General features: G+C 34.7%; 1 protein-coding gene across 1 annotated transcript in view; it reads right to left on the reverse strand.

Moving 5' to 3' along the window:
* LOC128986789 (putative E3 ubiquitin-protein ligase UBR7) overlaps positions 1-22312 on the reverse strand; it is a 43841-nt gene that overhangs the window by 18972 nt on the left and 2557 nt on the right. The window contains exons 2-4 of the mRNA XM_054407311.1: positions 4145-4281; positions 1761-1821; positions 1238-1387 (exon numbers count right to left, since the gene is read on the reverse strand). Coding sequence (XP_054263286.1) covers positions 1238-1387; positions 1761-1821; positions 4145-4281 — 348 coding nt within the window. The remainder of the gene's footprint in view (positions 1-1237; positions 1388-1760; positions 1822-4144; positions 4282-22312) is intronic.

The following is a 22312-nucleotide window of genomic DNA, read 5'->3' on the forward strand; positions in this document are numbered from 1 at the left end:
ATCCAACATACAATGAATTCAACAACATTTGATTGATAGTCATTTTTTTCTCAGATAATGAATTTTAAAGTAGCAACAATGAAATAAATTAAAGTAAATCTAATTTTATATCATTATCTACAAAACAATCAAGATCACAAATAAACCAGAACATTTAACTTGATGATTCTGACTTGAGTCAATTGATTCAAAATTACAATCCCTCCAGTTAATTAATAAATAGTTACGTTAAATTACTCTCATGACTTTGTCGTTTAGTACCCTGAGACTTGTTATCAGAGTTCTAAACACCGTCATTACGGGCGATAGAATTAAGTCTTGGGAGTATCCTGATTTGAAAAATACGAAGAACAGTACCTAGGCGAACAAAATTTATTTATACCATATGACGATAAATTATTCGTATAGACAGGCCCTTAACACTCTGAAGGAATTTTAAAATTGTATTTTGTTCAGTAAATTAACGCACTACATTCTTTTATCGTAACCTATTTGTTAAACATCTTATATAAAATTAGTACGGTTCATTCTTTTGAAAGTATGATTGAAAGTGTAAGACGAGTACAGTAGTTTTATAATCAAATATGCCAAGGTAGAAAACTCGCCGGACATACAGAGTCGTTCTTAAAGTTAGGCGAAAATTTAAAAAACACTTTAACTAAGGTAAGGACGATATGGCTCCACCTGGGTGTCTCCAGGATTTCCTGAGAGCTTCCAGAGCTCTGAACCTTTGATTAAACTAAAATAATTTATCATTCAAAACCGTGAAACAACTTTCGTATTGACCCCTGGATTTCATTGGCTCCATCTGAGCTCTCCAGGGAAGAAATTTGAGTGTGGCTGGTTTAAGGCCTAGCCTTAAATGTTAATGAACCTTTTGTTAATGAAATGTTATTCCCCCTAAGAATTTATGTCAAAAGTTCTTATATACAACTGTGTTGGCATCAGTCGGTGAAATTAAATCAACATCATTTCAACGGAAATAGTAGTTTTGGGAAAGTAAATCTGGGGATTTTAAATTTGAATTTAAAACCCAGTTAATATCTCCCTCCAGTCATAGTTAAACAACATTTAAAAAAACCAGGCTTCACGGAGGTGAAATGCATACAAATCAATCTTTAGCAGCCATTCTATCTAATATTTAGTTTTAACATACAAATCCAAAATGCATCGAATCTTATTGGGTGATTTAACATATTATCTACTCTTAAGTTAGTAAAGGGTAGCTGAAACTCACCCTAGTGTGGTACCAGTCTTCACATATGATACATTGGATCATTTCATCCTCAACAGAATCCTCAGGGTCAGGATAAGGGCGGCTGCACGTGCAATACACTCCTCGGAAGTTTTGATTGTACACATTTTTTTCATTGACGCCAGTCTTCAACTGGTTCATAGAAAAAATATTGTAGAATACAGTATTTTGTTTATTTGTTTTCAATATTAAAATATAACAAAAAAAGATCTTTCCTAATGAAAATAACAATAAATAAAATTATGATTCATTCGATAAGAAAAAAGACGAAAATGAATTTATTATTAGTAGCATTACATTAATAGCACAGTAGCAGTGTTGTATTAATATAATTATTCATTTAGGCCTACTGTATTTTATAAGTAACACATAATTACTTAGGCTGATCGTAAAAACATTGGCGATACCTGCTGATATTACATGCACAACAAGGCTAGATGCTAATGACATATAAAAAACAAAAAAAAATAATCTTAAAGACGTGGTATTATAATTGTTAACTTACAGGATCAAGAGTGCAGTGCCGTCCTTTAAATAAACTGGTACCACAGTCACAGCGGAAGTTCCTATTAAAGTTCCAAGGAAGATTAAAGATTACAAACGAGCACTCATAGAACAAATATATAGGCTATGATGAAATACCCCCGCCGCAGCAAACCTGCAGACTAAGCGAATTTCCATTTGACTGATTGGATTTACACTGAAATGTCTACTTAAAAATATAACATTTATTCCCTATTTAAATAGAATTAGTTTAACAAGTACTTAGGTTTGCTGCATCAGGGAGGGTAAAACTGTTCTTTTTTTGTAAAATGTTAATAGTTAGTAAGAAATAAAAATATTTTTCAAATTTGATCAAAATATGTTCATAAACAAGCAAACTACAACAGTTTACTTATTCTCCATAAGAATAACATTGGAATTTTAAATTTACAATTTTTTGGAATTTTCTCCGTAACCATTAGGCGCATAATAACGCTTCAATATACTAAATTATTTGTTTTTTTAAGCTCTACAAAATGGTTTGAAAAAAAATTGCTAAATTTTATGTTTTTTGGGTAAAAAATAGGAAAAACCTATTTTTACCCCATAAAACCCCCCATAAACCCCCGTTCCCATGGTCCGATCATGCTGGATTGCGAACTTGTTCGAATAAACGTAGGTTTACACGTTTGTACCAAATTTCATCAAAATCGGATCATTTTTGCTCGAGTTATCGTGCTAACGGACACATATATATACCTATATATAAATATATAAATATATAAATATATATATATATATATGAATTTGAACGGATGGTGTTTTTGGCCACTAGGGACCTCAAAACGAAAAAAAAAATCGGTCCCGCGTCCAGGTCTTACCATGAGTACTACGGTAATAGCTTATTCCCTATATGGGAAATTCGCTAAAAGAAAAAAATAGAAAGCTTTCAGGGGGTCCGGAGTAATAAACCAAACCAGTAAATTTTATTCTATAATTTAACAATTTGTTTCTCTAAGGGTAGGTCATGGGCGCATTGCACATCTCGGCAACACCTCATCATCTCCCTTCATTTTGGCAGCATCCGTGATGATTTACGCCACTGAGATTGCAGCAACGTCCATGATCATTTCTAGCAATAGCTGCATCTCAATGAGCATGATGTCATAAACTCATCATAATTATTTGACGTAAAAATCTAAAATTTGCAATCTCATGGATACAATAGTCAAGGCTGACCGTTTACTCAACATTTATTGAAAATGAACATACAATTCTTGGTTTTAAAGTCAGTCAGGGTGTCCACTATTACCGGTAACACAAAGTTTACTCAAAGTTTGAAAGCCTTTTTCAATATAAAGTTATATTGCAATAGTGAATATTGTATGAAGGGCCTGCTGTATTTTACCAGCAGGGTGCACATGGGTAAACACATTGTTAATCAAAAGCTATATCTTAAAACTTTAAGCTTGTCCTTAAAGGAGGGCAACAAAATCACACTCTCATTGTGCAGTAAAATGATTTCACAGATGTTTGAACGGCATTGTTGCATCCAGTGACGGCGATAAGATCCTACGGGCCCCTCCGCAGGTTTGTTCACGGGGCCCCCCTGGCATGGCATCTCCCGAGGCACCGAGGTGCCATTACCGTCTTCCATGATTGCGGCAAAATTGTGAATGCTTTCCGCAGTCATAGAAACTAATCACAGTCTACCATGATTGCAACCAAACTTAAGATATCATCAAATAACAATATCATCGTCTCCCGCGATTGCAGTCCAATCCCTAATATCCCCCCTCACCCCCCCCAATGACGGAAACAATTTTTTTCAGCAATTGTAGCAAAATCTTAGGTATATCTCCCATGGAAAAAGAAACGCAACGTTACAAGTAGTGCTGTTTAGAGCCAGACGTTCCACATGCTAACATGGCAGATAGGTGACACTTGCTCATTTTATCGTGTATTATTAATTTAAATTTATGAGCATAAATTTATTTAAAAATTTAAAATTAAACTTCTAGAAAAAAAGGAAAATGATTTAAACCAAATCAATATAAATTGAAAGTTTATTTCTGTACATTTAAAATGGAGTCAATATTTTCATAGCTGGGTAACCAAGCTTTTGCATTCTTAAAAGATACACAAACGCGGTAGCTGGCACGAACAAAAAAAGGCTGTAATAGCACAACTGACAGTGTTGCCACTTTGAAGGCCTGAAGTGAGAGTTGGCCATGGTAATACTCATATAAATATTGTTGTGATAGTGGGCTCGTATGGCAGCCCCTTTCACGGACCCGCAAGGCTCAGAGCTCAAGATTCCCGAGAAGGCTTGCGGGCCCGTTATCGCCGCCACTGGTAGCATCTCTCATCTATAGGGGCCCATATGTATGGATGAATAATACTGACCTTTTAGTGTATAATTCTACAAGTTCATGATCAGCATGGCAGTGATAACTGCAAGCAAGGCATAAGCCAGCTCTATCTGGGCCAGCACCCGGCAGGCAAGTTAGGCATGAATAAAGAGCTTGACGTTTTAAATAGCCCTGCAAAAATTTTTTTAAATGAAATACATATAAAAGTTGCAGCCAACACTAAATGTACAATATACCCGCCGCAGCAAAGCTGCAGACTAAGCAAATTTCCATTTTCCTAATTGGATTGATACTAAAACGTCTCCTTAATGGGGGGCCACCAGTTGACCGACAAGATACTTGGTCGTCTTGCCACTAGACCGTCTTTTTTAATTAAATAGATAAATACTGAAAACCAGTACGTCGACAAGTTATTTCATCGTCAGTCCAGTTGACCGGCCTGTAAATCTAAATTATTATATACGAGAAACCAACTTGTCGTCAATCCTCCCGACCGACTTACCACTTGCTCGTCTTTTAGGTGGGGATGTGTTGAGCGGCAGTGCCAGCGGCGCGCGCAGCTGTGGAGGGCACTGCAGGCGTACCAACTTCTGTATCTTGTAGCGGCGGTTTTCATTCCGACGATTTTCAGCTATCACAATGCAGCGGACTAGCGAGGTTCTTATTACGTGTAATTGTTTGTTTCTCAATCGATATTTTGTTATACACAGTACAGTGAATATAAATAGGCCTATATTAGTTTACTTCAATGAAATAAATGTTTTATTTAGCTAAATAAATAAAAATACGCCGATTGAACAAATAAAATTGTTACAGACAACAGGAAGTCCTTAATATGATCAAAAAAGTGTTTATCTTTATTAAAAAATTACTGAAATTTGTAAACTTACTGCTGGCGACAAGGGTGGTGCCATACATAGGTTTATCAATAAATAAGATAAACATGGACAACCTTATGCAGCTATAAGTCAGGAAACATTTGTAGAAACATTAAAAAGCAATACCAATTTATGAAATATGATAAAATATTTACAGGAAATGTTGATTACTGTATATACATCGTGAGTATCTCCAGCAGTTACACACTGGTGATCTTTGAGTTGACTCTTTTAAACTCATTGATTATTACTTTTTTTCGTTTTGAAATAAATTCTGTATTACTTTGAAATTGCTCGAATTCGAGCAACATGTACACAAGTTTGAATATTAAATTAACTAACATATTTATGTAATAGTAGGGTCAAATATTGTTAACAGTGGTGAGGTAACTGCCGTTACATTTATTCAATTGAGAGATAAATACAAATTGATAATACCGGTTATTTAAAGCTTTGTTGTCTATTTTTCCCTCTCTTAAAAAAATAAAATAAAGAATGAATTTAGACTTTTGGTGACATTAGTTTGTACTATTTCTCCTTAAATGACACTGCTGTCTTGGTAAGCAATAGTTATCTCGGTAAACTATTTATTTGCTGAAGTGCACAGTGTGCTACTTAGCCTGAGAAACATCTTTTGTTTTATGATTTTGTTGTAGGCCTATTGAAAACCTTGTCTAGAAGGAATTCCCATTGCCTGTGTTACCGGGGAGAAGTTTTTCTTAGTAAAGTCTGTAGACGTCTTCGGTTTTACACAGAAACATGTAATTATAATTGAAGAAGTAGATGTTTTATCCTCTCACGTTGTTGCGTGGACAATACTATGGTGATTCAATTCTGTGTACTTCAATTGTCTAACTGGCCCTAACTGACGCATCCTTGTTTTTTTTTTACTAAATAATGTAGTCTTTACTTCCGTGGATCTTTGCGTTTTATTGTTTAACTGTCCTCAAGTAAGTCTGTGTTCTGAGTAAGTACTTCAAATGCACGGCACTACTGTATATTCAGATTTTCTAATGAACTATCATAGATAAAAGGAGTATAGACATGTATGTATGACAGAGTATGTCTACTCCTTTTATCTATGGTACTATTTCCAAGTTCATCTGGACGACCCTGCAAATCGTTTCTATTAAAAAAAATTGTATTTGGTTTATGTTTATGAACTTGTATGAGTGTTGTTAACTAAAGCTAAATTCACATCAAATTAATTAATTTAATTTATTTTAATAGTATTTCTAATTAATTTCAGTTTTAAGAACATATAGTAAATAAATCCTTGTTGAAACGGCTGTACTATCCATGCAATTATTGTCAAACTATATGTTCAAAGATTCCTGGACGGCAATGTTATAATACTAGTTGGAGCAGAGGTACTGGATCTAGGGTTAATACAGTTTTGTGACGTGTAAGGTATATCACTGCAGAAGTAGTTAGCTCAAGAATTATGACGCGGATGACAAAGATTGGTAGCTTTTGCTATAATTATAAAAAAAAACCAAGTACATAAAATCATTCACAGTTTTTTTTCACAGTCTATTGAATAGCCTGCAGTTAAGTTCACTCTAATGAAGAATATAGACGTGGCCAGAGTTCCAAACGATTTAAGCAACAACTGTTTACATGAACTATCCTATATGTAAGTTTTTTTTTATAGTGTGCAATGTACTTATTGAATTTTCATTAGTAATATATCATGGCTATATCGTTTATGTAAAAGTATCAAAAGATAGTAAAACGAAAACGAAACAATCAACCAAGACCAGTGACCGAAACAAGTGTCGAGCTGGCGGCGCCGCGCCTACCTCGGGATTCCCCGAGGGCAATAATTCATCTTTGAAGTAACACCGGTAACACTGACTCACTGGCCGACACGGATACCCGCCTACCACCCCCTTTGTGTCGTCACCCTATGACCACCGGTCGGTCGGCCACCCATCCAAGGAAACTCTAGACATCGGCGGCTCTTTGTCGTTCGTTGACCAGCGTATTTTCTAGAGTTGAATGTATACCCTCACTCACACCAGGGAATAAGTAAACTGTAGTAGTTTTCTTGTTTATGAAAATATTTGCATTAAATTAGAAAAAAATCATTTATTTATTTATAAAATGTTATTATTTTACAAAAAAAAACACACTTTTACCCTCCCTGTTGCAGCAAACCTAAGTACTTGTTAAACTTATTCTATTTAAATATGGAATAAAGTCATTTTAGTGTAAATCCAATCAGGCAAATAGAAATTTGCTTAGTCTGCAGGTTTGTTGCGGTGGGGGTATATTTCGTCATAAACTCTTTTGCCACTTAAGAATCTTCAATAGTAAAGTGGCAACTAAAACGCGACTCCAGCGACCCAATTCTGGCGGCGCTCTAGAACTACCCGAAGGCCTTTTCCGGTATTACGCGTGCCGCATCACACAAGTTAGTAGTTTTCCCGCGCCCCTATTCAAACGCTTGTAGGCGAAGAAAAAGAAAGCGAGTTGACGACCGAGGCTAGGTCGACCCGATCGACTTCGACAGCTGTTTTACTGTCTCTCTCCCTCTCTCTCTCTGTCTTTGGATGTGTAGGGTTGGCGAGGGTTGTAAAATTGCTGAAAGTGAAAGGGACGTGGCTGGCGCTACGTTCCTAGTTTTTGGCCTCTTGATGCTAACACTGGGTCGGCTACTCGAGATCAAACAACAGCGTGTGTTTAGTACAAAATTGGGTCCACAGTCACATCTATACTTATTAATACGCAAGCAGGATTTTTGTGACAATTATTCCTCAGAAACTACTGAACCGATTGACATGTTTTTGGTGTCATTGGAAAGAGCGTAACGTGAAGTTGTGCAGGAAACTTTCTTTTTAGGTAAATAATTAGAGAGTGAGGCCCTGGGACCCTTTAAAGTTTCGTATTTCTCCATAAGATTAACACGGGAAACAAACATTGTTTTGAAACTCCAGCTGTTGTCAGGAATTAAATATTAATAATTAGTTGCTCCCCATGGAAGCATGAGAGTTCTGTAGAGTTTGTAGCCTACACCTTATTGTCTACAAATTGGCTAAATAACTTAGGTACAGTACATTATAAAAGCTGACAGACTTTTTATTTTGACTTAAATTGTAAGCTTACCATTTCCCGTCCATGGGCAGTTTGATAGTTAAAAAATAACCCTTTAAACTGGAATAGGACTGTTATGTAAATTGTGAGTATTTCCATTAGTTAATAATCTTTTAGTTGACTCTTTTAAAATCATCGGAAATTATGACTGTTATTAGTTTTTTAACAAGTCATTTGTTTATATGTAACTCCTGTACTTCTTTGCAATTGCTCGATTTCGAGCAACATGTACACTAGTTAAGCTATAATTTTATACAATAGCTAAGATATTCCACATCGTGTCGTAACACTTCGGCCCAAGTAACACTTCGGCCCGAAACCCTCAGATGTGGCCTACGGTCCAACTCTCTACCTGCCCACTAGTAACACTTCGTCCCAACAAAATATTTGACAGGTTAGGTTAGGTTAGGTTAGGTTAGGTAAGATTCCACCGATTCTCCGTCATGTGAGGTCAGAGGATGCAAGGGGTGACGGTTGGGCGACATTCCACCAGAGGGTGGTTGCAAAGTATACAGGTCATGTACCTCTTACTACCTGAACTGCGTTCCTCAACCCTTGTCAATTTTTCGCCGGGCCGAAATGTTACTCCATTAGCTAATTTAATCATCTGTAAAAGCGAATGGGACGAAGTGATACTGTTTTTCTAAGAAATTTGAGTTTGGCCGAAATGTTACTGGGCCGAAGTGTTACTACATCTTCCACATTCCAATCAAATATCTGGCCGAAAGTAGTTTTTGATTGCATTTTCATTGAATAATTTGTAACGAATCGAATTAAACCACGAATCGGACATACCATGATCCGTATGTCAAAATGTATGTTTTAATAGGTGAGGAATCCGATTATGGTATTTTTAAACTTTCGAAAATGTATGGTTTAGGCTGTAGAGATAAAATTACGGTGAAAATCAAATATATAATTTAAACGATTTTTGTGTTGAAATTCTAAAATAAAATTCTTAACTCCTACCCCAAAATATACCGATTCATAATGTTTATTGCAACTATGATCGATGATGTAGCCATAAGGTCGATACAAATTCTTATATTTCGCGCGACGAATATGAAAATATATAGATTTTTATTAAGGAACGGATTGTACAAATATATTGATCCGTATGTCGAAATGTATGTTTTAGTAGGTGAGGAATACGATTTTGGTATTTTCAAAGTTTCGAAAATGTATGGTTTAAGCTGTAGAGAGAAAATTACGGAGAAAATCAAATATTGATTTTAAAAGATTTTTTTGTGTTGAAATTCAAATATAAAATTCTTAACTCCTACCCCAAAGTATGCCGATTCATAATGTTTATTACAACTATGATCGAAAATGTAGCCATAAGGTCGATACAAATTCTTATATTTCGCGCGACGATTATGAAAATATATAGGTTTTTATTAAGGAACGGATTGTACAAATATATTGATCCGTATGTCGAAATGTATGTTTTAGTAGGTGAGGAATACGATTTTGGTATTTTCAAAGTTTCGAAAATGTATGGTTTAAGCTGTAGAGAGAAAATTACGGAGAAAATCAAATATTGATTTTAAAAGATTTTTTGCGTTGAAATTCAAATATAAAATTCTTAACTCCTACCCCAAAATATGCCGATTCATAATGTTTATTACAACTAACTATGATCGAAATTTAAACTGTGTCTATTTAAACTGTGCGTGACACAATGATGATAATATCTTACTTTTGTCATTTTTGGCTAAGCCACTACGGATGATTATTGTCATGATTGTAATACTCTGTTTATTTCTTATGTACTGTACTGTAAAATATTTATGGCTGCTTCACCGCAGGTGAAGCCTTGGGTTGTATTTACTATGCCATTAGATAAGCTAATACGATAAAAATCAATGGCAGCGTTATTAAGAAATGTAAGCATTTCAAGTTGATCGAATAGTGGAACTAATTATGTGGAATGTTTGCTGAATAGCATTAGACACTGTGACGTTTGACTTATTTCCAAAGTCAACGAACACTGATAACCAGTGCAAATTTTAATCCAATATACCATGTGGTCCTATTGTGGTTTAATGTCAAATGCTCTTTCATTTTCAAGATGAGCTCGCTCGCATCAATCAAACACGTCCTGGTTGATGTTCGTTTACTACGCTCAATCCGGATATTGTGGCTACACAAATACCAATAAAAATAATCAATTATAATCAGCTATTCGCTTAGTTAATTTTGAAATATTTAAATTGTTCAGATCAGACAAATTGACAACAAAAATTGCGTTGTAAAAAGTCACTATGAGATATTGCTGATGAAGGTATGCGAAGGGGTGGCAAGGTCATCCAACGCGGCTTCTCTTTCATCTACGCAGTTCTAGGCTTCTCTGGACTTCCCCAATACTTTCGTTCTCACGCCGATGAAGGACAGGTCAGGTTGATTGGAAATGGAAAGAAGTTGTAAAAGGTGCTTGTCATATTTATGATAGTCTCTATTCATTTAGGGCTTATAAGGGTGTTGTTAAGTTAGGGAAAGCAGACGCGGTGGCGTTCTTTTGAAGATATTGACCGCCCTAGTGACGAGTCCTGCATCCGTGGACTTTCCCCGAGGCTTCGGTTCTCACAGTGATGTACGTCCAGAGAATTGTAAATTAAAACTGATTTATATAAGTTCCTCGTTATTTTTACGATAGTACCTTACCTATTCGGTGAAGGTTTTTAGGGGTGTTCTTAAGTAAGAGAATAGGGATGACAGACACGGTGGCGTTCTTTAGAAGTGGTAGGTCCCGCTCCCGTCAACTTAAATATTTGAAGGGTTTGGTATTTTTTTTTTGTTTGGAGCAAATATAAGCATTTGTCAATTATATAAGGCAAGGACTATACAGATCTTAGCATACACAGCATATACAGCATATACAGACATTATTTTCTTCCGCGTTCTCTTCCCATTGCGATTACTTATATAGTTAAGTCTTTTTTGTTTTACTTGCGATATCAGTAATGCTCCAAATTTATTATGTTGCCAATTTATTGTTAATTTGTATTTTTCAAGTTTCTTTCTATGTTAGTTTTACCTGATATTCTCACAGCAATGGCCTTTTCGAACAGAAACAAGTAATATTGGCACGGGCTTGGAAATATGTTTCAAATCAGGCAAAAGTACTTGGAATCACACGATTAGCCGACATTTATGTTATAGAAAGGATTTCATGTGTTCTAAATAACAATCTCTCTAGACATCGCCAGAAGTTATTTTACCATCCATGCGATTCGGGCAACTTTGTCTAGCGATCCTTTAAGCTCGTGATACCCAACATCTGTTGACCGTTATTAAGTCACTGGTATCGCGGTTGGTTAGTAAGTATTCCTTTGGTTAGTAATACATCATAAAACCCAAATACATTAAATAATCAATGCTCAATAGCATTCATAGGAATGCCCTTTTCCTTTGTATTGTATTTTGTAATTTGTTACTCTAGTAGAGACTAGTTGTTTCCAGTTAATATTAACTATACAGTACCTATTTAAAAATCATTAAAAAAATTTAATTACCTTTTAACTTCTCAATACAAAAAAAGGAAGAATTTTAAGCGCTTAACTTTTAACTAACCGTAAATAAAAATCTTAAGCTCAATACTGTTTTAATAAAGGTTTTAACAGAATAGGCTTAGAATACTGACTGACAGACCAGTTAAAATGTTTATCTTACTTTTAAAATGTTAAATAAGAAACTCTTCACATACCATGTCTTTTTGTAAACACTCTAACGTCTTCAGCCAAATGACCTTGGTTTCGTTGTTCTTTAACCATTATTTTTAGATCATCAAAAGCGCGGTATCTTGAAATTGTTACGTACAATTCCCCATGCTGTAAGCAGGGGATGCAGCTCTAGCAGATAAAGACCAACTTTTCGAGGACGAATTTTAGAGGAACACTCGTTTTCCAGCTGAACTTCAAGTAATAATTTCAAGACTTCATCATTCATAACTTTCGCCATTAATCTGGTTCTATTAACCAGTCCTTTTTTTGGATTTAATTTTCTTAGTAAAATTACAATTACACCTTTTTTGACATAACTTGCGAGGAGGTAAACCCTTATCGAGGAGGAAAATATGTCATTCTGAACAGTGTACAGACAAAACTCTAATTTTATTTGCAGATATTTTATATACAGCACCATTTGATTAACTGTATTTTTTTACTTCTATAACAGATTTCGTTTCTCATGACGCTTGATGAACGACTCATACACCTAATAACAACTTACTTAAATAGGCAATCCTAACGAACTACTGTTGCAGTAAACTTAACTGTTACACATGTTTGAAATTTACAACATCTTGCATAATTACAATACTTTGTGCCTGTTGGCTACTATGAATTGTTTGGATTAATTTAAGATATTAAACTTTTTTGATATAGGCCTACACAAGGTAAATTGACCTCCATGTTACCCAAAATTATACACAGGTCCTATATATATACTAGTGTACAATGTACATGTTGCTCAAATTCAAGCAATTGCAAAGTATTACAGGGGTTATTTCAAAACCAATAACAGTCATATTTAAAAAAGTTTAACTCAAAGTTTAAAAAGAGTTTAAAAAGAGTCAACTCAAATATTACCATTGTGTAACTCAGACCCTGATTACCTAAATCCCTGATCTTCGTTATTGATAAACCTTAAGCATTCCGGCTGGTTTTCTCCTTCTCAAAATGCCTCGCTGTACAGGCAACACATGTCATTGATAGAGGGTCAAATTGAGAACGAAAAGTCTTTTAGGGGTAGTGTTAGCTCGCATTCGTAACCTAATAGTTGAGATTGTCTAGGGTCAGGTGCTGACGTGTACGCCTCCTTTCTATGTTTCGTTGTTGTCGCGTCGGAGGCATTTAAAAGAAAAAAACAACAAATAAACAAATTATAGCTACACAAAACAATGATAAATGCACAAATTTAAGTTACAATCATGCTAACACGATCTGTCATAGCGACACAAAGCAACGATAAATATATAAATTCAAGATACAACCATACTAACACGGCCCGTTTTCGTTTTGGGGGTTATGTTTACACAAACTAAAATAGACAATAAATTTACTCAATGCGTTTCATTGAATCGAAAAATAAATAACAGTAATTAAATTATACAGCTGATCAAAATGTAAACAATTATGTTCTTCATAAGGATAACATGGGAACTTTCAAAGCCACTGGGGCAGAACCCAAGGGACTTTGTAAAAAATGTAAGGCCAGTTGGCAAATCTACGCGACACGCTCTTTCCAATGAGATGTCAATGGATAAAATCGGTTAAGAAATGGCGGAGGAGTTCAACCGACAAAGTTTCATGTAGCGTATTAATTATATATATATACACCATATTACCACACTACAAATGTAATTCTACAATATACGGTACGTAGTTTTATCCAAACAAACTATCAAAACCCCCTAATGATATTGTTATTTGATTCAATAGTCAATGCACATAAGCGAGTCTTATCTTTCAAAGCAGATTAAATAATACAAAGGCAGAGGAATGCGCGAGAACGAGGTCACGTCACGGTTGCTATAGAAACGACGAAACTATCCATTAGAATTGTGCGCCAACGTCAACTAAACTCCAGACTGTATAAACACGCACGCAGAGTGTGTAGTGTTCGACGGAGCTAGGCTACTTTCAGTTGGCAAGACTGGCTTCTAGCCTCGAGCGACGTGGTTCAACCACGAGAAGCGCCTCAAACTCCTGGGTAATCCCCGGTTAGCTCCTCCCACTCTGCCCCCTATCCCCACCTAAAAGACGAGCAAGTGGTAAGTCGGTCGGGTCGATTGACGACAAGTAGGTTTCTCGTATATAATAATTTAGTTTTACAGGCCGGTCAACTGGAATGACGATGAAATAACTTGTCGACGTACTGGTTTTCAGTATTTATCTATTTAATTAAAAAAGACGGTCTAGTGGCCAGACGACCAAGTATCTTGTCGGTCTACTGGTAGGCTCCCCTCCTTAATATCACATTTATTTATTTCCTATTTAAATAGCATTAGTTTAACGAGTACTCTAGGTTTGCTGCAACAGGGAGGGTAAAAAAGTTTGTAAATTTTTGTAAATGTTCTCCATAAGAATAACATGGGAATTTAGATTTACATTTCTTTTAAATTTTCTCTGTAACCATTATGCGCATAATAACGCCTCAATATACTTAATTATTTGTTTTTTAAGTTCTACAAAATGGTTTGGAAAGAAACTGCTAAACTTGAGGTTTTTAGGGTCAAAAATTAGAAAACCCAATTTTTACCCCATAAAACCTCCTACAAATCCCCATTCCCATGGTCCGATCATGCAGGTTCGCGAACTCCTTTGAATAAATTTAGGTTTACAGGTTTATACCAAATTTAATCAAAATCAGATCATTTTTGCTTGAGTTATTGTGCTAACGGACACAAGTGTTTCCGTATGATTATTGGTTACGGAGAAAGTTGTAAATTAAAAATTCCCATGTTGTTCTTATGGAGAATGAGTAAACTGTTGTAGTTTGCTTGTTTATGGATATATTTGGATCAAACCTGGCAAATCTATTTATTTTATACCAAGCTATTAATATTTTACTAAAAAACACACTTTATACACACTTTACCCTCCATGTAGGCAGCAAACCTAGGTAAATATACTAGTTAAACCTAATGTTATTTGAATAAATTTAATTGAAAATCAAATCAGGTGAATGGAAATTCGCTTAGTCTGCAGGTTTGCTGCGGCGGGAGTATATATATAAATTTAAGCGGTTGGTGTTTTTGGCCTCTATGGACCTCAAGACGAAAAAGCAAATCGGTCCCGGGTCCAGGTCTTACCATGAATACTACAGTAATAGCTTAGGCCTATTCCCTATGGGTAATTCGCTAAAAATCACAAAGTACAAAAATGACACGGCCGCAAACAGAAGACCAAGTTCAACTTTTTAGGTTTACCTTTAACCTTGTTTTTCTCAGTCATACTATGCAGTGGTTTGGATCCATGTTGAATATCTAGACTAAGTTATAAATTAAGGTTTATGTGTTTAAAGCCTACAGCAGAGTACAGTAAGTTAGAGGATCCATATTCAATATTTTTGTTGAATTGGTGTTTTTTTTTAGGGAAACAGCGCAATAATCTAGAATTTTGTTAGGCTTAGGTGTACAGTAGAGATGAGCATCGATGGGTCAACCATTAATGTACACCAGCGATGGTAACATCGACGTTAACTATCGATGTAGGTACCATACTGATTTTTAACATTAATGCAAAAACGCCAATGTTTTTCAGTTTTTGTCGGCCCTTTGTACCCTCCAATAATGGAAAACATCGATATCTCAATACCTGGCCAAAAACATTGGTAATTATTTAGTATAGCCTAGTTTGCCTCCAAATGAATTTTTAATTTTTATGTTTAACTTTATATAGTTTTTTACCTCCTGAATCCAAATATACCATTATTTTTCACCACTGATTTCTCAAGTTATTGCCTTAAAAATATATGTACAACATTACAATAAACGAGGTATGCCGGAAGTAAGCCAACAGCTGATTGTTTTCAATCATAGTTAAGCAATGGAAGTGACAACTTTATTAGCTAGGCCTAACTCTAATTCTGCAATTTGAAAATCACCTGATTACGTTACACTTTTCACTTTCTAAGACCAATAAGTTAACACATTTAATATAATTTATTAATTGTTACCAGTATTTTATTCTTATTAATGATTTATATTTCGCCGTTTAGAAATTAGCCTACATAATAAAATGGTGCTATTCCAACATAACCTAACAACCAAACCAAACCTCGAGAACAATAGTAAACTCCTTTTAATGCCAGAAAAGGCATGTCAAGGTGGTAGGTTGTGCTTTAGGAAAATTCTCGACTGCTAGACTGCGTTAAGTCCTTTGAAGGTAGGTTAGATTAGGTAAGTTAAAGTTTAGGTTATAATGAATCGAGTTGTTGGTTTGAATGTCACCTGCAGACTGTTTTTGTAAAATTAAATCCCTAAGAAAAACACTTCAAATTACTATTTAAAAAATGCTTTTTACCTTCCTAATCTAACCTAACTTCAAAACACTTAAGCAGTCACGAATTCACATAAAAAACACGACCTACCACCCTGACATGCCTAAATAAGAACTAGCCTGTAAATAATTAGTCCACCAGTCCATCTATAGCTCCATAATGTGACAAAATTCCTTTTATAGAAATCATTATTGATTACAGAGTTACTTTAAATATTTCTATGGTCAACGATACCTAAAAGTTATTTCTAAAGTTTTTGTACTTTATTCTTTGTTATTGTTACCTATAGTTATAGTCTGTTATTCGCTGAGCATGTTACTTAATTATTATGATTACCTAGATAATTCAACTTTCACTCTTCAATTGTTATCACAACTGCATGTCATTTTCATTGAACATGTTTTTCATCTTTTCATTTTAATCTTTGCATGTATCACTGATGTATCTGTACAACATTATCAGCATGTAATAAGCATCTTGTCGCATGTATCACAATGGGTGTTTGCCGTAAAAATAAATAAACAATGTTATTATGTTTACAGTAATCAACGATGTTATTCTTCTCATCAACCATGTTACTGTCTTCACTTAACCTGACTTTTGATTGTGTAGCAGTCTATCACTACGCAGCACAGTATGAGTATGAGTATTTTTGAGTGTTCTAGTTGTAGCCTAGTGAAGTAAAATTACATCACTAGGCCTATTGCCTATGACAGAATCAGAGTGAGTTAACCCTGTAGGTGTCGCATTGAACACCCTGTAAATGTCAATCAATTTTCGAGACATTTGTGGAGTTTGATTAAAAATAAGGCTAATAAAAAATCCAAACAGACATAGATATAACATCAGGCCATTATATTTTCTTAAAGCAAATAAAATTGTCTGTCTAAAAATGTATAATATTTGTGTCTTACTTTGTATAAAAGCAATTTGTTGTTGGCTCAAATCCAGATGTTCCAAAAAAGTTTTTACATAACCGCACATGTAAAAATATTATTTATCACTATATTTACAAAAACTGAGATAGCCAATACATTTTATTATAACTGTAATAAGGACAAATAAAATTTGTAGTTTCACCCTATTTTTCTTTCTAATAACAGTAAAAATCACGACACACAACAGTACCTACAACGTAAACATTCATTCACTAGCAACCGAAACAGGGACATATGGAAAAATTATCACAGAACAAGATAGGCTAAATAGTTCAGGAAATGGTTGTCTTTTATACTCACCATGAAGCCCAGAATCTCCTGAACACGTTAGTATGCCCAATGACCGGGTTTGTTCGATCTTGTGGGATTATATCAACTGAAACCGTAGGCCTGTCAAGTCGCCGTAGATTGACACTTGAAAAATAGTCGCCGTAATTACGTCGTAACACCTAGTTAATAAAGTTCGGCGAATATTTACTGTATTTACACTGGGATATGATGTAATTTTTATATGTCTACATACAGTATTTTTAACGCTGAATCCAAAAATGCAATCAGTTTTTGGCGGGAGAGATTCCTAAGTGGCCGTAGTGGCCGTAAAACGAAGGTTAGGATTACGAATCTAAGGATAATTGAGCGGTACTGAAGGTAATGGTAATATGGCGTGGTCTGGATGGGTCCGTACTGAGTGAAGAGTGAGGAGTGAGGACTGAGTGAGAAGAGCAAACAACTGTTTATACTTGATCTAATGCGGAATGAAATCAAATCAATTCGTTTTGAAACCAAATAATCATTTCTTATTTAGGCATGTGAGGAAGGTAGGTCGGATTTTATGCCGATTCGTGACTGTATTAAGTGTTTTGAATTGAGGTTAGATTAGGAAGGTAAAGGTTAGGTTATAATGAACCGACTCATTAATTTATGCAACTTCCAAAAATGCGCAAGCATTTTTGATATTGTTATACTATTTGGTATTTGTTTACTTTAGGGGCTTCTAACGAATTTTGAAAAAAATGTTTTTTTCTCATTATTTGGCCTATTTTGAACACTTTTTACATTTGGCACTTTTGGGGCAAACGCCTATTTCACCCTGAAAATCGCGTTTGAAAATTGCAAAAAGTGCTAAAAATTTGCGTAGTTTTTTTACTGTTAATGTGTTTTTACTATTACTAAGGACCTACAGAACTAAATATAATCCAACCTAACTTTATCTAATCTAACCCAACCTAACCTAACCTAACTTAACCTAACCGTACCTAACCAATGCTTAGGTTAGCAATATGCCGAAAATAGCGGATTATTAGTTAAACAAAGGTTAGGTTACGATAGGTTAGGTTAGGTTAGGTTAGTTAAGGTTAGGTAAAGTATGGCTAGTTATTAAGTTATTATTTAAACCAATTAGCCTAAAATCTAACCTAACCTAACCTTACGTATACTAACCTAACTATATTTAAACTAACCTAACCTAACCTAACTTAACCTAACCTAACCCAATCCTACCTAACCTAACCCAACCCTACCTAACCAATGCTTGGGTTAGCAATATGCCAAAAATAGCGGATTTTTAGTTAAACCAAGGTTAGGTTAGGTTAGGTTAGTTTAGTTTAAATATACATCTGCTTATTACTACAATAATAAAAACACATTTAAAGAAAGGCAAGGGGGGGAAAACCTGATTTTCTAAGTAAAAATGGCAATTGCAGAAAAATGTCGCGATTTTCAAACGCGATTTTCAGGGTGAAATAGGCGTTTGCCCCAAAAGTGTCAAATGTAAAAAGTGTTCAAAATAGGCCAAATAATGAGAAAAAAACATTTTTTTCAAAATTCGTTAGAAGTCCCTAAAGTTCAAATGCCTATAAGTTTTTTTCACCCACTATTTCAATTGTGCAAAAACAGTCTGGAAGTTGCATAAATTAATGAGTCGGTTCATTATAACCTAACCTTTAACTTACCTAATCTAACCTCACTTCAAAGGACTTAGCCTAATAGGCCTATAGTCACGAATCCGCATAAAGTCCGACCTATCTTCCTCACATGCCTTTTCTGACATAAAATGTGATTTAAACATTAATATTAACCCTCCGAGTGTCCATAGTTTAGGCCTTAATGTCCACCCATTTTTGGCCCCTTTGCAAGGTTTTATTAAAACGGATCTGAGAAGCTTAAAACAATGTTAATTCTAATGTTCTATATACCATTTTGTTTGGAAAATCATGGGCTTCAATATTATATATAAAACATAAGGAACATTTTTTCAAAAAAAAAATTTTTAGGTAAAAAAAAATATAATTTCGAAAATTTTCAAAAAAAAAATAAGTTCGCGCTCAATGAAATTGTATAAATTATAGGACTATAAATATTTGAAAATAGCCACTTTGTTCTAAATTTAATGAGGATTACAAATATATAATCATATAGCGAGGTAAGTTATCAAATAAATAAGTTATGAGCGAAAAACGTATTTCAGTACATAGCGTTTAGCTAAGAATGCATAGCCTAACCATAGCTAGGAATCTGGCTGATAATTTACATCAATATCACTACCTACTTCTTCAGGATCATCAACCAGCACTTCAAAACCACTTAAATCTTCTTATAATGCACCACGTATATCACTACTTTTGATTTTTAACACTAAAACAATGATAAACGTAATAAAACACATCAGTCATCGGTCCGGGGGAACTTAGCTGTTTACAAATACACGCACGTCAGCTGTCGGCTACAATATTTTCGGAACTAAAATGACTAGCGCTTAGAGACAGACCTCTTGAGAAAGCTTAGAATATTACGGAAAGAACGATACCTAACTCGATCCAGTTCAATCCGATTCAGTCAGTCATAGAGCCTTCGCCGTAAACGATGTTTGTGCGTCTTAAAAGCGACGCGTGACCCTACACAAAGTGTGTTGTGCGTCGTTTTTATGACGCGTGACACTCGGAGGGTTAAAGTTGGGTTGGGTTAGGTTAGATTAGATTAGATTATGTAACATCATTTTGTAGTTGCTGATACATTGTATGGTATTTGTTTACTTTAGGGGCTTCTAACGAATTTTGAAAAAAATGTCTTTTTCTCATTATTTGGCCTATTTTGAACACTTTTTACATTTGGCATTTTTGGGGCAAACGCCTATTTCACCCTGAAAATCGCGTTTGAAAATTGCAAAAAGTGCTAAAAAAATGCGTAGTTTTTTTACTCTTAATGTGTTTTTACTATTACTAAGGACCTACACAGAACTAAATATAATCCAACCTAACCTAACCCAACCCTACCTAACCAATGCTTAGGTTAGCAATATGCCGAAAATAGCGGATTATTAGTTAAACCAAGGTTAGGTTACGTTAGGTTAGGTTAGGTTAGGTTAGGTTAGGTTAGTTAAGGTTAGGTAAGGTATGGCTAGTTATTAAGTTATTATTTAAATCAATTAGCCTAAAATCACCTGAATATTTTAAATCTAACTTAACCTAACCTAACTTAACCTTACGTAAACTAACCTAACCATATTTAAACTAACCTAACCTAACTCAATCCTACCTAACCTAACCCAACCCTACCTAACCAATGCTTAGGTTAGCAATATGCCGAAAATAGCGGATTTTAGCGAATTTCCCTATAGGGAAGTAGCTATTACCGTAGGTCTCATGGTAAGACCTAAGCCCGGGACCGATTTACTTTTTCATTTTGATGTCCCCAGAGGCCAAAAACACCATTCGTTCAAATTTTTATATATCTATATATAGAGATATATATATATATATATATATATATATATATGTGTCCATCCGCACGATAACTTGAGTAATTTTTTTCCGATTTTGATAAAATTTGGTTTGAAGGTGTAAGGCGGGATAAACTTGAATGAGTTCGCGAACCAGCATGATCGGACTATGGGAACGGGGGTTTATGGGGGGTTTTATGGGGTAAAAATAGGTTTTTCCCATTTTTGACCCTAAAAACACAAAATTTCACAATTTATTTTTAAACCATTTTGTAGAGCTTAAAAGAACAAATAATTTAGTATATTGAAGCGTTATTATGCGCCTAATTGTTACGGAGAAAATTCAAAAAAATTGTAATTTTAAAATTCCCATGTTATTCTTATGGAGAATAAGTCAACTGTTGTAGTTTACTTGTTTATGAACATATTTTGATTGATTTTGGAAAATACTTTTATTTCTTACTAAACTATTATTATTTTATAAAACATCTTTTTTACCCTCCCTGTTGCAGCAAACCTAAGTACTCGTTAAACTAATTCTATTTAAATAGGAAAAATGTGCTATTTTTATGGAGGCATTTTAGTGTATATCCAATCAGGTTAATGGAAATTCGCTTAGTCTGCAGGTTTGCTGCGGCGGGGGTATTTAGTTAAACCAAGGTTAGGTTAGGTTAGTTTAAATATACATCTGCTTATTACTACAATAATAAAAACACATTTAAAAGAAAGGCAAGGGGGGGGGGGAACCTGATTTTCTAAGTAAAAATGGCAATTGCTGAAAAATTTTCGCGATTTTCAAACGCGATTTTCAGGGTGAAATAGGCGTTTGCCCCAAAAGTGTCAAATGTAAAGTGTTCAAAATAGGCCAAATAATGAGAAAAAACATTTTTTTCAAAATTCGTTAGAAGCCCCTAAAGTAAATAAATACCCATTGTATTATGCACTGTGATACGTTTTCACTTTTAGACACGATGGGATTATGTACTATGGGATTATGCACTATGGCACGTTCATTAACAGACGTTGAGGCATTAGTCAATGGTTGAGGATTGGAATGAGGACGATGATCATGTCGGCAGTGGCCAAGCTTCTATTACTGATAGGCTTCTATTACCTATTTTACGTGAATAAATTCTATTTTGTTTTATAATTTATGTTCATGTGATTAATAGTTTTTATGTATCGTAGTTGATTTATTGTATTTCTAAACAGCACCAAAGTCCATTTTCTTTTAAAAATCTAGTTATTGCATATTGTAACTCTGATTTTGCTCTCATGGCGAGGCATTAGTCAATGGTTGAGGATTGGAATGAGGACGATGATCATGTCGGCAGTGGCCAAGCTTCTATTACTGATAGGCTTCTATTACCTATTTTACGTGAATAAATTCTATTTTGTTTTATAATTTATGTTCATGTGATTAATAGTTTTTATGTATCGTAGTTGATTTATTGTATTTCTAAACAGCACCAAAGTCCATTTTCTTTTAAAAATCTAGTTATTGCATATTGTAACTCTGATTTTGCTCTCATGGCGTCATGTGTGGTTTTGTCTGTTTAGTATCGAAT

This window comes from Macrosteles quadrilineatus, unplaced genomic scaffold (assembly GCF_028750875.1).
Source record: "Macrosteles quadrilineatus isolate MER2022 unplaced genomic scaffold, UCM_ALF_1.0 Scaffold_2__2_contigs__length_208266976, whole genome shotgun sequence".
Classification (NCBI taxonomy): domain Eukaryota; kingdom Metazoa; phylum Arthropoda; class Insecta; order Hemiptera; family Cicadellidae; genus Macrosteles; species Macrosteles quadrilineatus.